General features: G+C 38.1%; 1 protein-coding gene across 30 annotated transcripts in view; it reads right to left on the bottom strand.

Annotated features, from left to right (window-relative positions):
* Positions 1-18,979, bottom strand: part of TENM3 (teneurin transmembrane protein 3) — a 2,759,728-nt gene that overhangs the window by 175,952 nt on the left and 2,564,797 nt on the right. For all 30 annotated transcript variants that reach the window (XM_054553580.2, XM_054553583.2, XM_054553584.2 and 27 more), the window contains one exon: positions 2,523-2,761. In XM_054553580.2, the coding sequence (XP_054409555.1) occupies positions 2,523-2,761 (239 nt within the window). The remainder of the gene's footprint in view (positions 1-2,522; positions 2,762-18,979) is intronic.

The following is an 18,979-nucleotide window of genomic DNA, read 5'->3' as shown; positions in this document are numbered from 1 at the left end:
GTGTTAGTCCTTTAAATGTAGGAAGACCAATGAAAATTTGAAGCATACATGTGCTTAATTAAAGCGATAAAAGTATGAGACAATTCTTTGAAGATAAAAGTAATTTTTTTGCTAGATAACACTGGGATTGTATCTTCTTAATTCCTAGAACAATAACTAGATCAAAACAAATGTTCAATAAATATCTGTTGAACTGAAAACCCTACATGGGTATATTAACTAGATAATTTGCATGTAGCCATGTGGGGAAAAATAAAAGCAAAGGGAAGGTTTATGACCATGGTACTAGTAGGAATAAGGCAGATTGGTAATTACTAAAAAGTAAAACCAGGCAATATGAAAAAAAAAAGAAAAATTTTGAGTTTTTACTTAGAAGTCTGAGAGTTATATTCACTAATGGGTCCTTAAAAAGAGTACAAGTCTCACAGGTAGCAGTGACTGATCTCATATTAAAATGCTATTTTTTCCTGCTAGTCATACCATGAAAATAAAATTAAATGGCATTAGAATTGATATTCAAAATATTTAACAACTAGAAGCACACAGGCAGTTATCAATCGGAAAGGATGACTGACCAGTCAACCTGACACTGAATTCCAGCCCTGCATATTTATCTACCTGGTATGCCCCATTTAGGGGAAAAAAAAAAAAAAAAGCCCCAACAAACACATATTCATTTTTATTTTTAAGTTCCAGGGTACAGGTGCAGGATGTGCAGGTTTGTTACACAGGTAAATGTGTGCCATGGTGGTTTTGCTGCACCTATCAACTCATCACCTAGGTACTAAGCCCAGGGTGCATTAGCTGCTTTTACCTAATGCTCTCCCTCCCCCGACCCAACCCCATGACAGGCCCCAGTGTGTCTTGTTTCCTTCCCTGTGCCCATGTGTTCTCCTTGTTCAGTTCAAATACATATTCTTAATTTATTACATCCCATTTATGACTGGTCCATTTCAGAACCATTTAAAATTCTTTAGCAGCCCACTTCTGACAGGTACAAATAATATATACAGCTAACTAGAATAGAATCTCTTGATGGCTGATACATTTTCTAACCGAATACTAGAAATCTGTCTCTGGAATACTGATTTTTGTTGTGAAATTACTCATTTACCTTCAGTGTTATGAAACAACAGCAGTATTGTTTCACTAGGGTGTGATCCTGGTCAAGAGACAACCCCTTCAGTATCTGGTTTGACCATCTTTACAAGGAGAAAGTTAACTTAGATTAAAAAATGACAGAAAGGTAACAGAAAAGTTTCATCTTGCTTTTACCTCTGACTGATTGGTAGAGGCCATCAGAGGTACTGTATGAAGCACTCTGACGAAGATAAGCAGCATGTAATTGGGTTAAGGAGAGAAAGTGCTGTGAATCATTAATGATGTCTTCCGTGGTCAAAAAACTGGAAAAAATACTGTATAACTTGTCACGTAGTTGCCATCCCTGACTCAATTGTCTCTAAAGTTCTTTCATGCTCTACAATTCTGTTTTCCCATTAAACACTGACACAAAATGGTTATTTCACTTTCCAAAGTGCATAATTACATCACAGGAGTATCGTAGCCAGTGGAAGATACTGGTCCACTGCAAAAACATCATAGTATTCTACATACAGCTCTGCAATACTCTTATTCAGTTATAGAATTTCATGGGGCATCACAAATTGCTTTGTAAACTTGAGGATGCATCACTGGCTATTGTTCTTGGTGGATAAACCACAAAGCCTGTGATTTATCTCAGTGGACACCATTAGCATTTCAATGTGTTAGGCCTTTTCCTATACTTAGAAGAAGATCAAAACACAATGTGGTAATTTCTGGCATTTTAAAAAGCAATTTCCAGTAGTTTGAATGCTCAGATATGTTATGAAATGGTTAAATAAAAGCAATATTTACAACTTCTATTAGTAGCTTCCATTATTTGGGTTACTATCAAATGAAAAACATGATCAATACTACATCAGAAGAGAAGCAAAATCCACATATATGAATGAGTATATAATCCATTCATTGCTTTATGGATGCCCAATTCTCTGGAGAGTGTTCCTGAGTGCAAGATGATGGCCCTGAGTGATGAGTTTTACATTTAGATGGCTGAGTGAGCTGAGAGACTTGCAATATCACAAGTAGTGGAGAGCTCCCTATTGAGTACGCATTGAAGGAAATCCTGCACAGGGTTCATTACCGCAAGCACATGAATTATTTTGCATACATGAAATGCCACAGAGCTACCCATGTTTCACAAGGGATAAGTCAAACACAAATGTACCCTATAGCTTTTGTCCAAGAATATACCTCACTGTTTACGGAAATGAACTACCCACAAAACCTGCTTTTCTATGTATCTAAATTTGCTGAAAATTACTGAAAATACTCTGTGATTTATGATACATTTTTACCAAATGCACCCCCACCAAATATAACCTCACAATATACTTCTAGACCAAATGAATAAATACAAGTAATAAAACAATGTAACACCCTGATTTACAGACAAAGTAATTCTAAGAACTTGTTCTTACCTATAAAATAAGACAGGAGTATTGCCAGGAGCACTGAGACCCCTACGGCACACAGTGCAGTGCATTTCCAGCTACAGTACTTTGAAGATTTCTTGAATTTAAAAGCACTTCTTGATAGGGTGTTTCTAGGTAGTGGCCGAGTAGGCGGCGAATAAACAGAGCCAGATGCCATTGTGTATCCTGGGGTTGCAGTACTGAACAGTGGCGTTGTCCCTGTTCCTGTTTTGAATAGGAAATGCCTGTGGAAAAGGAGAATATCATTATAAGATACAAATATGTTACAATATGAGAGACAAGAGACAGCGATGCATTTAGCTCTCCTGTCTCTTTTGCTCTCTCTCTCTCTCTCTCTTTTTTAAAAGAATTTATCCTATATAACCTAAAACATTAAAAATTAAGGAAATGTTTTAACCAAAGAATCTAACTCACAAAAATGACTCTAATGAAAGAGACTGATTTCTAATGTGGATAGCAGGATTTATACATATAAATGATCATAAATGATCACTGTCCCTTCAAGTAGACATCTTGAGAGACTATAAAGATTTTCTAATCATACTATTCCCTGAACAAAACCATTTTGGAATATCCCTTGATGAATTACCCTAAGAGCGTTTTCACAGTTAGCAAAAGAAACCCAGTCTTGCTGCTTTACAGCTACATGGGCATTTACTGCGCATGAGACTATACGCTCATACAAACACGAATATGCATGATCATGCTGATCTTCTGCAGACTGATTTCTTTTCTGGATGTCCATGGAAACACTGTCCTCTTGCCCTGCTTCTCTGCTAATAAGTACTATAAAAACAAGTTTGATTACAGGCAGCTGGTCAGTTCTCAAACAATGCAAACTATTTTATTGTTAGCTTATGTCAAACATTATCAGCAGTGTGAACCTGCTGGGGGTAGGGAGAGGGAAGGAATCATGGAACATCTTCTAACACCAAACCTAAATAAATGAAGGGGTCAGTGAAGCAGATTCTGGATCAAATATAGAAACATTCCCCACCCACCGAGCCATACAACAGAGAGCAAACTGTCTCTAAAAGTTGTATGCTGTCTTCCCTGACAATGTTTAAGCAGAAATTGTGTGGTCACATGACAAGAGCACTGTAAAAGGAATTCTTCAGGAAAGGTAACTAATTTTAACATTCCTAGTAACAATAGAAGTCTCCAAATTTTAAAAAAGCACCATTTGTTTTATGGTTTACATTTAATATTATGCAGGTTACTTACCGTATATTCAGTGAGTGTCCACTGAATATATAGTATATTCAGCATATTCAGTATATTCAATATACAGCATATTCAATATATAGCATATTCAGTAAGTGACACTTATTACGATGTTCCTAATACATCCAATTAAGTCAACAGACTGTGCTCTCTTTCATATTCAGAAGGTACAGAGATCTTTCAATCTGATATGGTACAGTCTTTATGCAAGGTCATTTTAGATAAGACATAGCTAAATACTTTTGATTTTAATACTCATATACTTATTGTATAATGGAGAAATAGTGAATATATCAAACAAATTAAGGGGCTAATAGGACAGAATTGGGATGCCAGACTGCCAAGGTTCAAATTCCACCTAACCACTTAGTAGGTATGTGTCCCTGACGAATTACTGAAAGTCAGTTTTGGTTTCTTAATCTATAAAATGAGGATGGTAATAGTATCTACCTCACAGGTTATTGCGAAACTTAAATGAGTTAATATTTAAAGTGAAGTGCTTGGAATATACCAAGTGTTATATAAGTATCCAATTAATAAAAAAGGATCACACTCATTTATTTCATGTATATTATTGCTTAGGAAAGGCTGAATAGGTATTTAAAAGTTACAAAGAATCAATCTCCAGAAAACTATTACGTGAAAAATAGTGAAGCTGGTCTACAGATACGGTAAAAGTCATGAAAGTTGGCCTAATACAGGTGGGTAGAGTGGAAAGAATTCTGGATTGAAAATCAGTCCCTTGTCTATCATTTCCTAGTAATGTGGTCCTAGGAAACCTCAGGTTATTTTCTTGACCTGTTAAAAAAAAATGGCTTACTTACTTTAACAGGGTTGCAAAACTAGAGCTTTTAGAGACTAGAGCTAATGTCTCTAAAAGTGCTTTGTCAAACACAAAATTAGAACAGATGCAAATGATGAGTTGCCACTTGTACAAATTATACTAGCAACTGTATTATAAGCCCATTTCCCCCCACTGAACTACTTCAAAAAGCTAATTTAAAAGTTTATAGCCTGAATTAAGTGATATGTTGGAGGCAGCATTAGTACCTCTTACCATGTTCATATTCAGCCTGGTTATTAAGCGCTCTGAAACGACACTGTCTGAGTTCAAATCCAGACTTCACCTATAAATAGCCGCATGATGGTGGGTAAGTTACTCAAGTTTTGTGTCTTGGTTTTATCATCTGTAAAAAGGGCATAATAACAGTACCTACAATTTACAGGCATTTTCCAAGGATTAAATGAAGTAATGCATATATAAAGTGTTTACATTAGTATCTAGCACAAGGTAAGTGCTCAATAAGCATTAGCTATTTATTATTTTGCTCAAAATCACATATCACAGTCTCTATTCAAAAGACCAAAAAAGTATAATTTGAAGATTTTAAATGCCAATTCAAAATGTAACATCATCAAAACGCATGTGTACAAAATTAATTCCCTGGTTTACAAATTTGATACTGGCAATTTCACACTGGCATGTAGTCTGGATAAGAAGATGGACTATATCATTTAGATCAGGCATCAGCAAACTTTTGCTGTAAGGGACCACAGAGTAAATATTTTAGGCTTTTCCAGCGATATCACTGAACTCTGCTGTTCCATCGTGGAAGCTGCCATAGACGATGCATACATGTTTAACTCTGGCTCTGTTCCAATAACATTTTTTTGTAGACATTGAAATTTCAACTTTATAGAATTTTCCCATGTCATGAAATCTTCTTTTCTTTTCATGTTGTCAATTATTTAAAGATGTGAAAACCATTCTCTGCTCACAAGCAGTACAAAAAAGTAAGGAACAGGGCTGGATCTGGCCTGTGAGTCATGTTGGCCCAGATCTAGATTCTCACTCTTTTCAGGATTACACATGAAGAGTGAGCAGGAGGCTCAGAAGCCCATAGAAACAGCCTATTCCCTCAACGCCACTGGAGAGGATTTAAAAGGCAGCCTAAAGGGTGCAAAGCATGCCTCTTGTGAAGCTTGGACAGATCCATGTAATTGGACAGAGATCCTATTATTATCTTCCGGAAGTTCCACCCTAAAAAGTCCTGGCAAACACTGGTGTATGCATTTCACAGGGCCAAATGATCATCTTTGCCAAGTATAGGAAAAGGACTGACATTTCCTATGACTGTGGGACAATTCGCTTACTTTACTGCAGTGGTCCCCAACGTTTTTGGCACCAGGGACCGGTTTCGTGGAAGACAATTTTTCCCTGGACCAGGAATAGCGGGGTGGAGAGGATGGTTTTGGGGTGAAACTGTTCCACCTCAGATCATCGAGCATTAGATTCTCGCACAACCTCGATCCCTTGCATGGGCAGTTCACAACAGGGTTTGTGCTCCTGTGAGAATCTAATGCTATCTCTGATCTAACAGGAGGCGGAGCTCAGGCAGTAATGCTCCCTCCCCCGACTGCCACTCACCTCCTGCTGTGTGGCCCAGTTCCTAACAGGCCGCAGATCTGTACCGGTCCACAGCCCAGTGGTCGGGGACCCGTGCTACAAGTGTGGGCTTTGGCATCAGCTCAGTTTTGGATGAACCCTCCTGGTATCACCGATGGACCTGAGCTAGGTGTCCATTCTATCGGCTTCATTAACAACAATAATGATAACTGCCATTTCCTGAGTACCTACTAAGCACTGTATTGTTGTTTCATTACAATTTTCACCATAATGCGGTGAAGAATAAAATGACTATTTGTATTTTCAGGCTTCATCCTCCAAGTCTCAGCTCAGATGTTACTACCTGACCACCCGATCCAAAGCCCTGTTCCCTCTACTCTCCATAGTATTACCATGTATTATCATTTTCTTCAAAGTGCTTATTACAATCAGTGATCTTGTTACTTATTTGTGCGGTAAATCAAGTTTCTGAAGTACTATTGAAAGCATGTTTTTTCCTCCTGACTTTTTTCCCTTTCTGTGTTTTCTCTGCCTCAATCCTCTCATTCTAGTTTTATTTCATTGCCTCCAGAAGAAATGAAATAAGATGAAGGAAGAAATAGCTTGAGTCTCTTACTGGTTTTCTAAAGCCCAGACTGCTGAGTGAAATAGAGTGGACTGGGGGGAAACATGGTGTGAGGGGAGAAAGGGCTTCCCTCCAGAAAGGGGAATATGTCCACGCTGGGAGCAGGTGGAGAACCTGAGGGGAGCTGGTAACAGCAGAGGAGCAACAGGGTCCAGGGAGAGAAGCCTGCCTTCTGCTTTGTGGGTGGCATCCTGGGGAAGTGGCAAGACTCCAAGGAAGGCTGAGGCTCTTTCTACTACTTCCATGCCATGCTCGAGGGGACAGAAATAGCAGAGAGAGCTACCTGGCAAAGCTGTGTGGACAGAAACACGCAACACTCAGGTAGCGACAGGTTTGCAGGCCCATGGCCAACGACGTAGTCCCTTACCTTAGCCTTTGGTCCCATGAAAACCCTCTGGGGGAAAGTGGAAATGGAGAGGCTTTGGGATATACCCAAAATGTCAGAAAGAAACCGAATTTAGAAAATAAAGATTCCCCTTAGACTAGAAAAAATATTTCATTTTATTAAGGGCTAGGAAGAGAGAAAGAGAAGAACGGCTGAAGATGTACCGTGTCCCAGGGATGAAGGCCCTGCTCCTGGCCTCCCTGCATGAGTCCTGGAGAAGCAGAGACCACGGCGTATATCCAAGAGGCCTGAGAGCAGAGGAAACCTGTGCCTTACATCTCAGACAGAGAACGGAGGTGATAACAGGATCTCAAAGAGAAATAAACACATGAAGCATCCAGGCGATGCAGCTGGGGAGCCTCGCCGAGATTCCTGTGCCTGAGCATAATTTCTAAGAAGTGGAATTACTTCTATGGCTGCAAGAGTAGCAAAGAGACGGCAGAGAGTGCCACTGGACAAGCAGGGGTCTCGCGGATAGGAACGAAGCAATATCAGGAGGATTACGAATAGACAGAAAGCATGAAAACTAGATATCTTAGTGGAGAAGAGTGTAACACCAGAAGCTCCCTGCTGTGCTCAGAGCATCATGGAAGAGCTGGGGTAGGGGAGGGAGGGACCCAAACTACCTGAAGAGAAGATTCTAGGAATGAGGCTTAAAATAAAACATAAACGGGCCGGGTGCGGTGGCTCACACCTGTAATCCCAGCACTTTGGAAGGCCGCAGCGGGTGGATCACAAGGTCAGGAGTTCAAGACCAGCCTGGCCAACACAGTGAAACCCCATCTCTACTAAAAACAAACAAACAAACAAAATACAAAAAATTAGCCAGATGTGATGGTGGGGGCCTGTAATCCCAGCTACTAGGGAGGCTGGGAGAGAATTGCTTGAACCCAGGAGATGGAGGTTGCAGTGAGCCGAGACCACACCACTGCATTCCAGCCTGGCGACACATAAGAGTCTGTCTCAAGAAATACGGCCGGGCGCGGTGGCTCACGCCTGTAATCCCAGCACTTTGGGAGGCCGGGGCAGGCGGATCACGAGGTCAGGAGATAGAGACCATCCTGGCTAATACAGTGAAACCCCATCTCTACTAAAAATACAAAGAAAATTAGCCGGGCGCAGTGGCGGTCGCCTGTAGTCCCAGCTACTCGGGAGGCTGAGGCAGGAGAATGGTGTGAACCCGGGAGGCAGAGCTTACAGTGAGCAGAGATCTCGCCACTGCACTCCAGCCTGGGCAGTGGAGCAAGACTCTGTCTCAAAAAGAAAAAAAAAAAAAAAAAAGACTCTGTCTAAAAAAATAAAAATAAAAAACATAAACAAATATTTAAAAAAGCTGTATTTCTAACGTACTATATTGATGGACTATGAATGATACATTCACTCCACAAATCTATCGTTTGTCTTCTCCCATTAGAATGTAAACTTTATGAAGTCCTATTCACCTCTGTATTAACAGGACTTAAAAAGTTCTTGGCATGTTATAGGTGTTCAATAAATATGTGTAAAATAAATAAAATGGTGACTATTATGTAGATGAGGAAAAGTGAGCCTCAAAAAGTTAAGTACCTTGGCCAAGAAGCCACAGCTAATAAAGGAATGAAATCATAAAATATATAAAATAGCAATAAATAACGTTGGAAATTATAAAAACCAAAAAGCAAGCCTGGGATATGTGTTTTAGCTTTATTCAAAGTACGATGTTTCTCCGGGGGAGATAGGATTTGAATCTGAACCTATGGGACTCTCGAGATTATGAACTTAGCCTCAAGACTAAAAACGTGAATATGTACTATGTGAGAGACAGTAAGTTTGATAGATGCTGACTTCAAATCAGACACCTCTGTTTAAATTTCCAAAATTTGAGACATCAGTAGATCATTAGATCACCAGTCTTGGCAAGGGCTTGAGTTGCTATGAAATTATTCTTTTTCTTTTTTTTGCGATAGAGTTTTGCTCTTGTCATCTAGGCTGGAGTGAAGTGGTGTGATCTAGGCTCACTGCAAACTCCGCCTCCTGGGAGGAGCCTCAGCCTCCTGAGTAGCTGGGATTAAAGGCATGTGCCACCATGCCAGGTAATTTCTGTATTTTTAGTAGAGATGAGGTTTCATCATGTTGGCCAGGCTGGTCTCGAACTCCTGATCTAGGTGATCTGCCCGCCTTGGCCTCCCAAAGTGCTGGGATTACAGGCATGAGCCACCATGCCCCGCTGCAATTATTATTTTTCTTAGAAGAAAATGTAACTTTGAGATATTGTTCAAAACAAAGATGTAATACTCTAAAATCACATCTTTGTGATTGTATATTTTGTTATTTGTTCTAACATTACTCCAGCTGCTCAGGCTGGAGCACAGTGATGTGAAGACAGCTCACTGGAGCCTTGACCTCCCAGCCCCAAGTAATCCTCCTTCCTTAGCCTCCTGAGTAGCCTGGACTACAGCGTGTGCACCACCACATCCAGTCTCCCTATGTTGTCCAGGCTGATCTCAATCTCCTAGCCTTAAGCAATCTTCCTGCCTTGGCCTCCCAAAGTGCTGGGATTACAGGCATGAGCCACCATGCCTGGCCAGCCACTGACTTTAAATCTCAGAAGTACCCCTCCTCAGATTGGGACCTGTACTGTACTGAGATTAGTCACAGAGGAGAGGTACTTTTGAGATTTAAATCTGATTGTGTATATCAGATTGGGGCCTTGGTGATGTATGTGCATAATAAATACAGAAATGTTATAAAACATGGGAAGAGAAGCCAAATCACCTGTGCACTATATTTTAAAACAATGAGGCAGGAGGATTGCTTGAGCCTAGGAGTTCAAGACCAGCCTGGGCAATACAGTGGGACCTCATCTCTACTAAATCTTTTTTCTTTTTAGACGGAGTCTCGCTCTGTTGTCCAGGCTGGAGTGCAGTGGTGCGACCTCGGCTCACTGCAAGCTCTGCCTCCTGAGTTCACGCCATTCTCCTGCCTCAGCCTCCCGAGTGGCTGGGACTACAGGCGCCCGCCACCATGTCCTGCTAATTTTTTGTGTTTTCAGTAGACACGAGGTTTCACTGTTAGCCAGGATGGTCTTGATCTCCTGACCTCAGGTGATCCGCCCGCCTTGGCCTCCCAAAGTGCTGGGATTACAGGCATGATAAAAACTTTTTAAAAAATCAGCCTAGCATGGTGCCATGCACCTGTAGCCCCAGCTACTCAGGAGGCTGAGGCAGGAGGAATGCTTAAGCCCAGAAGTTTGAGGCTGCAGTGAGCTGTGATTGCACCACTGTACTACAGCCTGGGCAACAGAGCAAGACCCTGTCTCAAAAATCAGTCAATCAATCAAAAAATAAAATCACCAGTCTTCAATATTTTCAGGTCACTTTCTAGCATGTAAGTAAAGAAAGAATTAGTAAAGATTGTTTAAATTGATGTATTTTGAAACTACTTAGAAACAAATGGTGTCATTTTGTGCAGACTGATTCCTTCAGGTAAAATTAGGCCTCAAAATAGATATGTGAAAATATACATGTAAAAATCTCTTAGACATTACTATGATCTATGTCAGCATATTTTCTATAGCAGAGAATATTTGGTCTCAGATTTCGTAGGACTCTGTTAGTTTTGGGGTTCAGAAAGGACACCCTCTTTCCAAGGGCAACAATGGCTCTCTCATTGCACTATATCAAACACTGCCAAAGTGTATATTGGGATTAATGTGTCTTTAAGCCCAAGGACTTCTTTTTACCCGTTCTCAAGGTCCAACACAATGGTTACTTTATGTTCAGGACTCTACAAATATTTAACGAAGGAATGGAATACTGAAATTCAGCCATACGGAGAGTAGACAGTGAGTTTCCGCACAAGGAAATTATCACCACCTAATTCTCTATAAAGCACACATTTTTGTGTGTCATTAGTCTCTTCCCATCCTGTGACTCTGCCAAGTCATACAGCTTTGGGAATATGCTTCTCGCACATAAAAAATTCTGCAAAAATTGCTATCAAAAACATATGCTTTTGACCTGGCATCCACATGAGGTTTGTAGAATAAAGGCAGAAATTTTCTTTACTTCTCAGACCATATTTGGGAATGAAAAAAAGTGAACCTGTGAGAATATTCCCCATTGTATTCAGCAATAAAGCAGCAGCCGCGGCGGCTTCTTTTTAACACAGAGCACACCTTTTGTTCTGACGTCTCTAATGATGCCCTGCACGGAGCCTGCCTCCAGCTCCTCAGCTATCTGTGCCACTGTTTCCACTCTGGTGACGAGCTAGAGAGACACACTTGAAGAGAGACTATCAGAGACTGAGATGAGGAAAATCAATTTCAAAGCCCAAAAGACAGCTGGTGCAGAAGGTCACTGAACACTAACAGTTGCTTTGTGGCTCTGGAATCTTGAGGGGGATTCTATTTAACAACAACAACAAGAAGACAAGAACGGTGGAACTGCATTGTGTCATTAACTTGTAATGCTATGTAGAAACTAAAACATATATAGGAAGGATGACCCTACGTTAAGCATAATTAATAGTTGCTCTTATGTTGTCTTAAGTTGAAAGATTTGTTTCTTTGTTGATCTGGCTTTAGAGTAACCTTCTGATGTTAGCTTCTACCTCTAACCTAGCTTCTATTTTTTTTTTTTTTTTTTTTTTTTTTTGAGACGGAGACTTGCTCTGTCGCCAGGCTGGAGTGCAGTGGTGTGATCTCAGCTCACTCACTGAAATCTCCGCCTCCCAGGTTCAAGCGATTTTCCTGCCTCAGCCTCCCAAGTAGCTGTGACTACAGGTGCGTGCCACCACGCCCAGCTAATTTTTTTTTGTATTTTTAGTAGAGACAGGGTTTCGCCATGTTGGCCAGGATGGTCTTGATCTCCTGACCTCGTGATCTGCTTGCCTTGGCCTCCCAAAGTGTTGGGATTACAGGTATGAGCCACCACACCCAGCCTTCTAGCTCCTATTTTTAACCCATTCCATGATGTATACCTCTATGGGTCACGTTGCAAATTGACTGAATTTCCTCATCTTTTTTGCTGTCCCCATCCCTGCCTTCTAGGTCACTGTTTAGTAACTCTGTCTTTTAAGTCTCTCTAACTGCCAGATTTTGGGTAATTTTTAATTACTCTTCTTTCCTGCTCCCCAACCCCCACCCCCGAGTAGTCAACCTGTCGGGGGATCCTGCAGTCTTTCCTTTATAGCATTTCTTTCTCTTCTTTTTCTTTTATTGCTGAGCAGAGAAGTTCTGTGTTCTTATACCTCAACTTCTTTTAATCTGCTTAGCAGAGGCAAAGAAGAGGTAAAAATAACATTTTCATTTCAAATTTTTTTTTACCTTCAAATGAAACATCATGTTTTAAATTTTGGACCCGCACAGTATACTGAATCACCTATATTTGTTCAGTCAAAACTTCTGTCTCCTATCTCAGGCCACTTACAATTGCTTCTTATAATTTGTTTTGCTTTTTTTTTTTTAACCCCATCTCTTAGCAGGCATGCTTTGTTCCTTAGTAGCTGTTCACTTTTGATTGATTTTGTCTTTCAAAGTAATAACCATAAAACTTACCATCATAAGATTTTTAGCGGCAAGATAATCAGATTATCAAGGAAATTTAAATGTACTTTTCTATATCATATATAATATTAATATATCAAAGCTCATTTTAGAAGATGCTAACAAAATTAAATAAGTCATAATACATAATTAAATTGAAAGCTTATAGAAGTCACTAGGAAAAATGTGTTAATACTGGTCTTTTGTTCAGGGGATTAATATAATCATTTTATCTTTAATATCAAGAATACAGTTTAATAAATTAGAAATTATAGGGACCCAATTGAAAAGCATCCCTGGAAAATGTGTTACAGCATTATTCAAAGTGGTTTGAGTCATTTCCTCAATGGCAGATTAGCATAGAAAATAAAAATCAAAAAGAAAGTGTGTAACTACTGAATGAAATAAATTCTAATTAGATTAACTTCATAAGCAGTTATCTTCATAGAAAACAGTTTGTTTTCTTCAATGTTTTATACAGTGTTAAAAACATTTTTAGAGATTAACAAACAAAGCAAATAATTAGGATAAAGAGAGTGTAGTAGTTAGTGCTCAGCTTCTGTCCCTGAGGCACTGTCGAAACTTTTATTAGTGACATACAGACACCTGGAAAAATACTTATCTTGTATAGTAACATCTATTATATCGTATAGGGAGAAAGGCACTACTGCACAGGAAATGTTGATGCTTTCCTCCTCTTTCTTGGACAAAGAGAATCATTTACATTAAACTAAAAGTGACCTGATTAAATAAAATCCCTTGATGTCCTGCTTTCTACTGACACATGTAGGTAAATCAATAAAAAGTAATCTAGAATATAGATTGCTTTCTTCAAATTAGATGTTTTGATTTCAAAGACAATGTGTCAATAAGAAAGACTGGCTATGTTTGGCCAAATTTACAACCTTTTCAATATCCAAAAGTTCTAACTTAAGAGCTGAGGAAATTTTAAGGTATAGGTTCTTCCTCCTTTCGGCAAAATATAACTTTCTGGATTTAAGAGGCTTATTAAAGGTCTCGCAAGATTTCCTCAACATCAAACGACTTTTCCAAAATGACATTTTCAGATCTAAAGCAAATGAATCCCACACTTGTGGATTAAATTTACCTGGAAATACATGAAGGCTAAAATTAACTACTGAGTTCAAAATAGTTTTAGTCACTTGATGATATCAAGACAATGGATGATTTGCCTAGAGTTCATTTTAAGATAAGATGCTTTAAAAGTACTGTTAAAATATATAACACTTAATTGTTAGTGTGTGTTACCTTCCATAGTGCCTATTATTACTCATTTAATTCCTTGTGGTCTCTAATTGGGCATTTATTAAATATCACAGAATCAGCCCAACATATTTGTCAGTATGTATTTGAAAGAAATAATGTATCTGAAGGATGATATTAACTATTACCCATGCATTGTGAATGCTTAAAACCTGTTTTTATCATAATCTTTAGGATTTTCACTACCAAATTCTGAATTTTAAGTTCCAAAGCCAACTGGATTATCTGTTAAATGTATATTTAGCAATGTGTTCAAAACTAATTAAAAGGCTGAAAAACTAGTTTATTTAAATAATGTGCTTTAGAGAATGATGAAAGGAATAGGAAATTTCTGGCAGCTATTAAACAGAAAACTAAAGAAAAAGCCCCTATAGAAAATTACCCATTCTTACTCAAGGCTGGGTTCCTGTTTATTTTCCTTACCTTCTGGCAACTGATTCTCAATAGACATCCAGAGATATCTAGGACAATTATTCACTCTGCTCAAATGCCTAGCTATTTGGAAATAATTCTCCATCAGCTGAGGATGCTGGCCCTCAGAAGCTCTGTAAGATTCCTGAACTGAAAGACTACGGAGGCTGCTGGGAATCTTCCAGGAGAAGCCCACCCACATGAGCATCTGCAGAAACTTGCAAAAGGTGTTCTGCAGTTACCTATCTTTTACACGAAAAAAGTTCAACAAGACTGATAAGGAAGCGCCGGTTTTGGTAGGGCTTGTGAACTGCTGTGGTAAAAGTCAGAACACCAACATAAGCAGAAATGCAACTGAGAGACCATTCCATACATTAAAGCGGTAGGTTTCAAACTTTAGCTTACATCAGAGTAACCTGGGGAGCTTGTTAAAACAGTAGGTCTGGGGTGAGACCCCAGCAACTGATGGGGCTGCTCCAGGAACCACACTCTGAGAATCACTGCAGTAAGGTATTAGGATATTAGTTTCTTAGCTTAAGTTTAACTTCAAGTCTCCCTTCAAGATTGTATAACAAATCAGAAAATCAATTCAGACTCTTGCTTAGAAAGTCACTGCTGGTAGCTTACTTCGAGTAGTCAATTTAGAACAAATGAGTTATACAACGCTCAATCCACTGGATCTCAGAGTCAAATGGCTTAAACATTTTTCATTGCTTTATGTCATCTCACTCTTTTTTTTCTTACATTCAACATCCCCTTTTTAAAATTCTTTCAACTTCACCTATTAGTTAAGTTTTCCCTAATAAGTTCCCTTACCCTTTCTAATGTCATTGCTACTTTTAAGTATCTACCGTGTGTACTGGCTTTTACTTCATCTCCAAATGAGACACCAGCATCTATTTCCTTTTGGCTCTTCTTTATGTTTCATAATATCTACATTTCCATTTGCTTTAAAACCACTCATCAGCACTCATCTTATTTCACAAGTACCTTGGCTAAGGGGTTCTCTTTCCTTTTCTCTTGGGACTCTATACTTGGATTTCTGCGCCACATGTAAATCTAGTTGATACTTTACCTCGGGCATTTACAACTTCCCAAAATGCTTCACTAATTTCTTCACAGAGAGAGTACTATTTCTCCACTCTCAACCTTTCTGGCTGGGGTAGTTTTTATATATTCTTTTTTCCTCTAAAAGCCTTGTTTCAATTTATTACCTGTATGAAAATTTCTATTAAAAAAAGAGCTACTTCTAATCATTCTCTTTACCTACTACCAGAGATTCTTCTGAAAATCTCAATTCTAAATATTTAAATGTAATGTGTAAGCACACACACACACACACACAAATATAATCTCTTTTCACTTTACGTATCTGCTATTTGGAGAAGAAAAAGAAATATATATATATATATATATATATATATATATATATATTTTTTTTTTTTTTTCTGAGAAACATGCCTTTTCCCTAACTCTTCTTCTTCGAAACTGCTGAGGACAAAGTAGTAACAATTAAGATGATGCTCCCAGTGCTGGATGCAGTGGACGCCCTGCCATACTCTCAAAAAGGCTGCAGCAGTGGTAGCTTCGGATCTATGAAACAACGTGAAGAAACTGAATTCTTAGTGAGGTTGGAGGCAGCAAAAAAACCAGTGTAATTGAAAAAAATACTCCACATTGAATTCTCATTGTTAAAGAGAAAGTGTTTTCTTTCAACCTTTAGAAATAATTTTAAAACATGCTTTCGAGACTGTGTGCAGGAGAACTTAAAGAGTAATTAAGTGGTATGAGGAAAGTAAAAAGTATTAGGAGGACTAGTTTTTTAATTAACTTTTTCAGCGACCACTGGCAGTAGCTTTATACTTGACAAAAAAGCTATAACTAAAAATAAAAATGAGCAAATGAGATTGAAAAAATAAAAAGGCTTGTCTCAAGGCTTGATTAAAAAGATGACACAGCTAAGAAGTAATAAGTAATAAAACATACTCATAGTAAGTCGGTAATAAACTAAAATTCATTATTTTTCCTTGAATTTTGATCACTGGATTTCTGCTAACTTTTGAAAAGGATGATTCTAGGAAAGGCACATAAGTAAATGTGTGTGTGTGTGTGTGTGTGTGTGTGAATTTTCTAAAAATTGGCCATTTTGTTCAAAATGGATTGTTTCTAATATAAAGGTATTAATACTATAAATTTAACGATAAATGTTTTATAGGAAGTAATATACTACGTATACTATGCAATTATAAAAAGAAAATATTTTAGATTCCCACTAAAGTGCCTCTTCTATTATTACCAAAAATTAATTCTGGTATGTATTTTAAAAATAAACACTTCAAATAAGAAAATAAGCAACCAACATTACAATGTAAACTATGTATTTTGATGGGAAAACAAAAGAACAAATATGTAATGATTCTAGCTGTGACACCATGAGTTAGTGAGACTGATAAACTACTTCTTCATGCTGATAGCGTGTTGTGGTCTCAAATCTATTACACTTTTGAATTGATGTGCTATTATCTTTGGAAAACTTTCACACTAGGAGGTGATCCCTGCAAGAAAAATGTCTTAAATGCAAAGCTTATAAACAAGATACATTTCACTGCTGCTACCTGAATTAATATGACCTATTAGTAATTGCACAAAATATGCTTTCAGACAAAAACTGATTTTACTATTTTACATAAAAATGTGCAATATGAGTATATTAGTAATTATACATTTTGGCAATTGCCTTTGTATCCATTTATAATTATAATGAGTATGATAACATGTTCATAGTAAGTATAGCATTATGTGTGTTAACCAAGCTCTGAAAATTGGGAGCTAAAATTCTAGAGAGTGTTAAGAAGACTGGCGGAAATATATTTTTGTGAGTTCTTTACTATCTTTCACACTTACTTCTCATAGTCTTAAGTAAATGGGAGAGTTATATAAAATTTAAGTATAACTACAGCTATACTGAATGTATAGGACTACAAAATGAAGCAAAGTGTTTCTATTATGACTTATTTTAACTTACACATGTCTACAACCAAGTACTAAATCACATTATAGGTTTTGTTTGGGAATGTTAAGAACTGAACAACAGGACTAAATATACAAAATAAATTTTTTAGCCATTATTCAGACTAAAATAGCTTTACAGTCTTTGTTTCACATTTTGGTTACTTTAAGGAAGTATCCATGTCATCAAGTGTACAAATCTGTATTATATTCTTGCATGTTTTAATATATCAATTACACCTATTGTTGGCAGTTATTACACCCTAAATATATTAAAATTTAAATGGAAATGAAAAAGACCATGTTAAAATTCCTATGTGCTACTTGGACAAGGCTTCATCTATTTAATAAATTCATTTAATTGTTGACGGCCATCTATGCTTAAAATTGTTCACTAAAGTTCTTTCTATAAATACAAGAAAGGAAGTGTAAGCTAGATCAAGAGAAGAATTTCAGGGGTAGTTGTAAGTTTATGAAGAATAAAAGAATTTCCGGCGGTAAGAGTTGAGAGTTGTTGATGGCATTCTAGTAAGTCACTAATCTGATGTGTATGTGACAGTGAACAAGAAATGGATGACAAAACAAAACAAGGCAGAAAACAATCAGTTCAAAGAGTGAAAAGGGCTTCAGTGAAGCTGAACATCTATCTATTTGCCATGTGCCAAGAAAATATTATCAAACTTTAACTTCACAAAATTCCCTGTGTGTGTGTGTGTGTGTGTGTGTGTGTGTGCGCGCACGTGTATGTATTATAAAGAAGAGGAAACTGAGACTTACTGAACTTGTCAAAGGTTAGAAGGAGCAGGCAAAGCCAGGTCTTTCTGGTCTCCAAATTTACACAGTCTCTGTATCAGGTATGCATTTTAACTCATATGCAAAACAAACTAGTGAGATAAGAAGGTATTCAAACTCTATTTAATTACATATCAAACTTGTATTTTTCTCCTATCTAAAAATCAGAAAGATATTAAGCTTTTATAATATTTTATGCACGGGTGATAGTGGAACCTATACTCAGTCTTTCTGTTGGAAGGGTCTCCAATGCCTGAGGATCCTGAGAAAAGGAGAAGAGGAGTTGACAGTGATGCTGTCACCTTTTACTTTCTGCTGAAACTCTGTGTGTGTTTAAGTAAATACAATATTCTGCACAATGTTTTGGGATGAGTTGTGGTGTAATCTTGAATTTTTTTTTTTTTTTTTGAGACTGAGTCTCACTCTGTTGTGTAGGCTGGAGTGCAGTGGTGCAATCTTGGCTCATTGCAACCTCCGCCTCCCAAGTTCAAGGGATTCCCCTGCCTCAGCCTCCCCAGTAGCTCAGATTATAGGCATCCGCCACCACGCCTGGCTAATTTTTTGTATTTTTAGTAGAGATGGGATTTCACCGTGTTGGCCAGGCTGGTCTCAAACTCCTGACTTCAGGTGATCCGCCCATCTCCACCTCCCAAAATGCTGGGAATTTGGGCGTGAGCCACCACACCTGGCCTGAAAATCTTTTTTAACCATATAAAGGTTAACAAGGTATCTCACAGCAAAATACCCAAAGGGTTCCACCTTAAAGATGAATTAAATATAC

This window comes from Pongo abelii, chromosome 3 (genome assembly GCF_028885655.2).
Source record: "Pongo abelii isolate AG06213 chromosome 3, NHGRI_mPonAbe1-v2.0_pri, whole genome shotgun sequence".
Taxonomy (NCBI): domain Eukaryota; kingdom Metazoa; phylum Chordata; class Mammalia; order Primates; family Hominidae; genus Pongo; species Pongo abelii.
The sequence above is the reverse complement of the archived record's forward strand: the minus strand, read 5'-3'. Positions and strand labels throughout refer to the sequence as shown.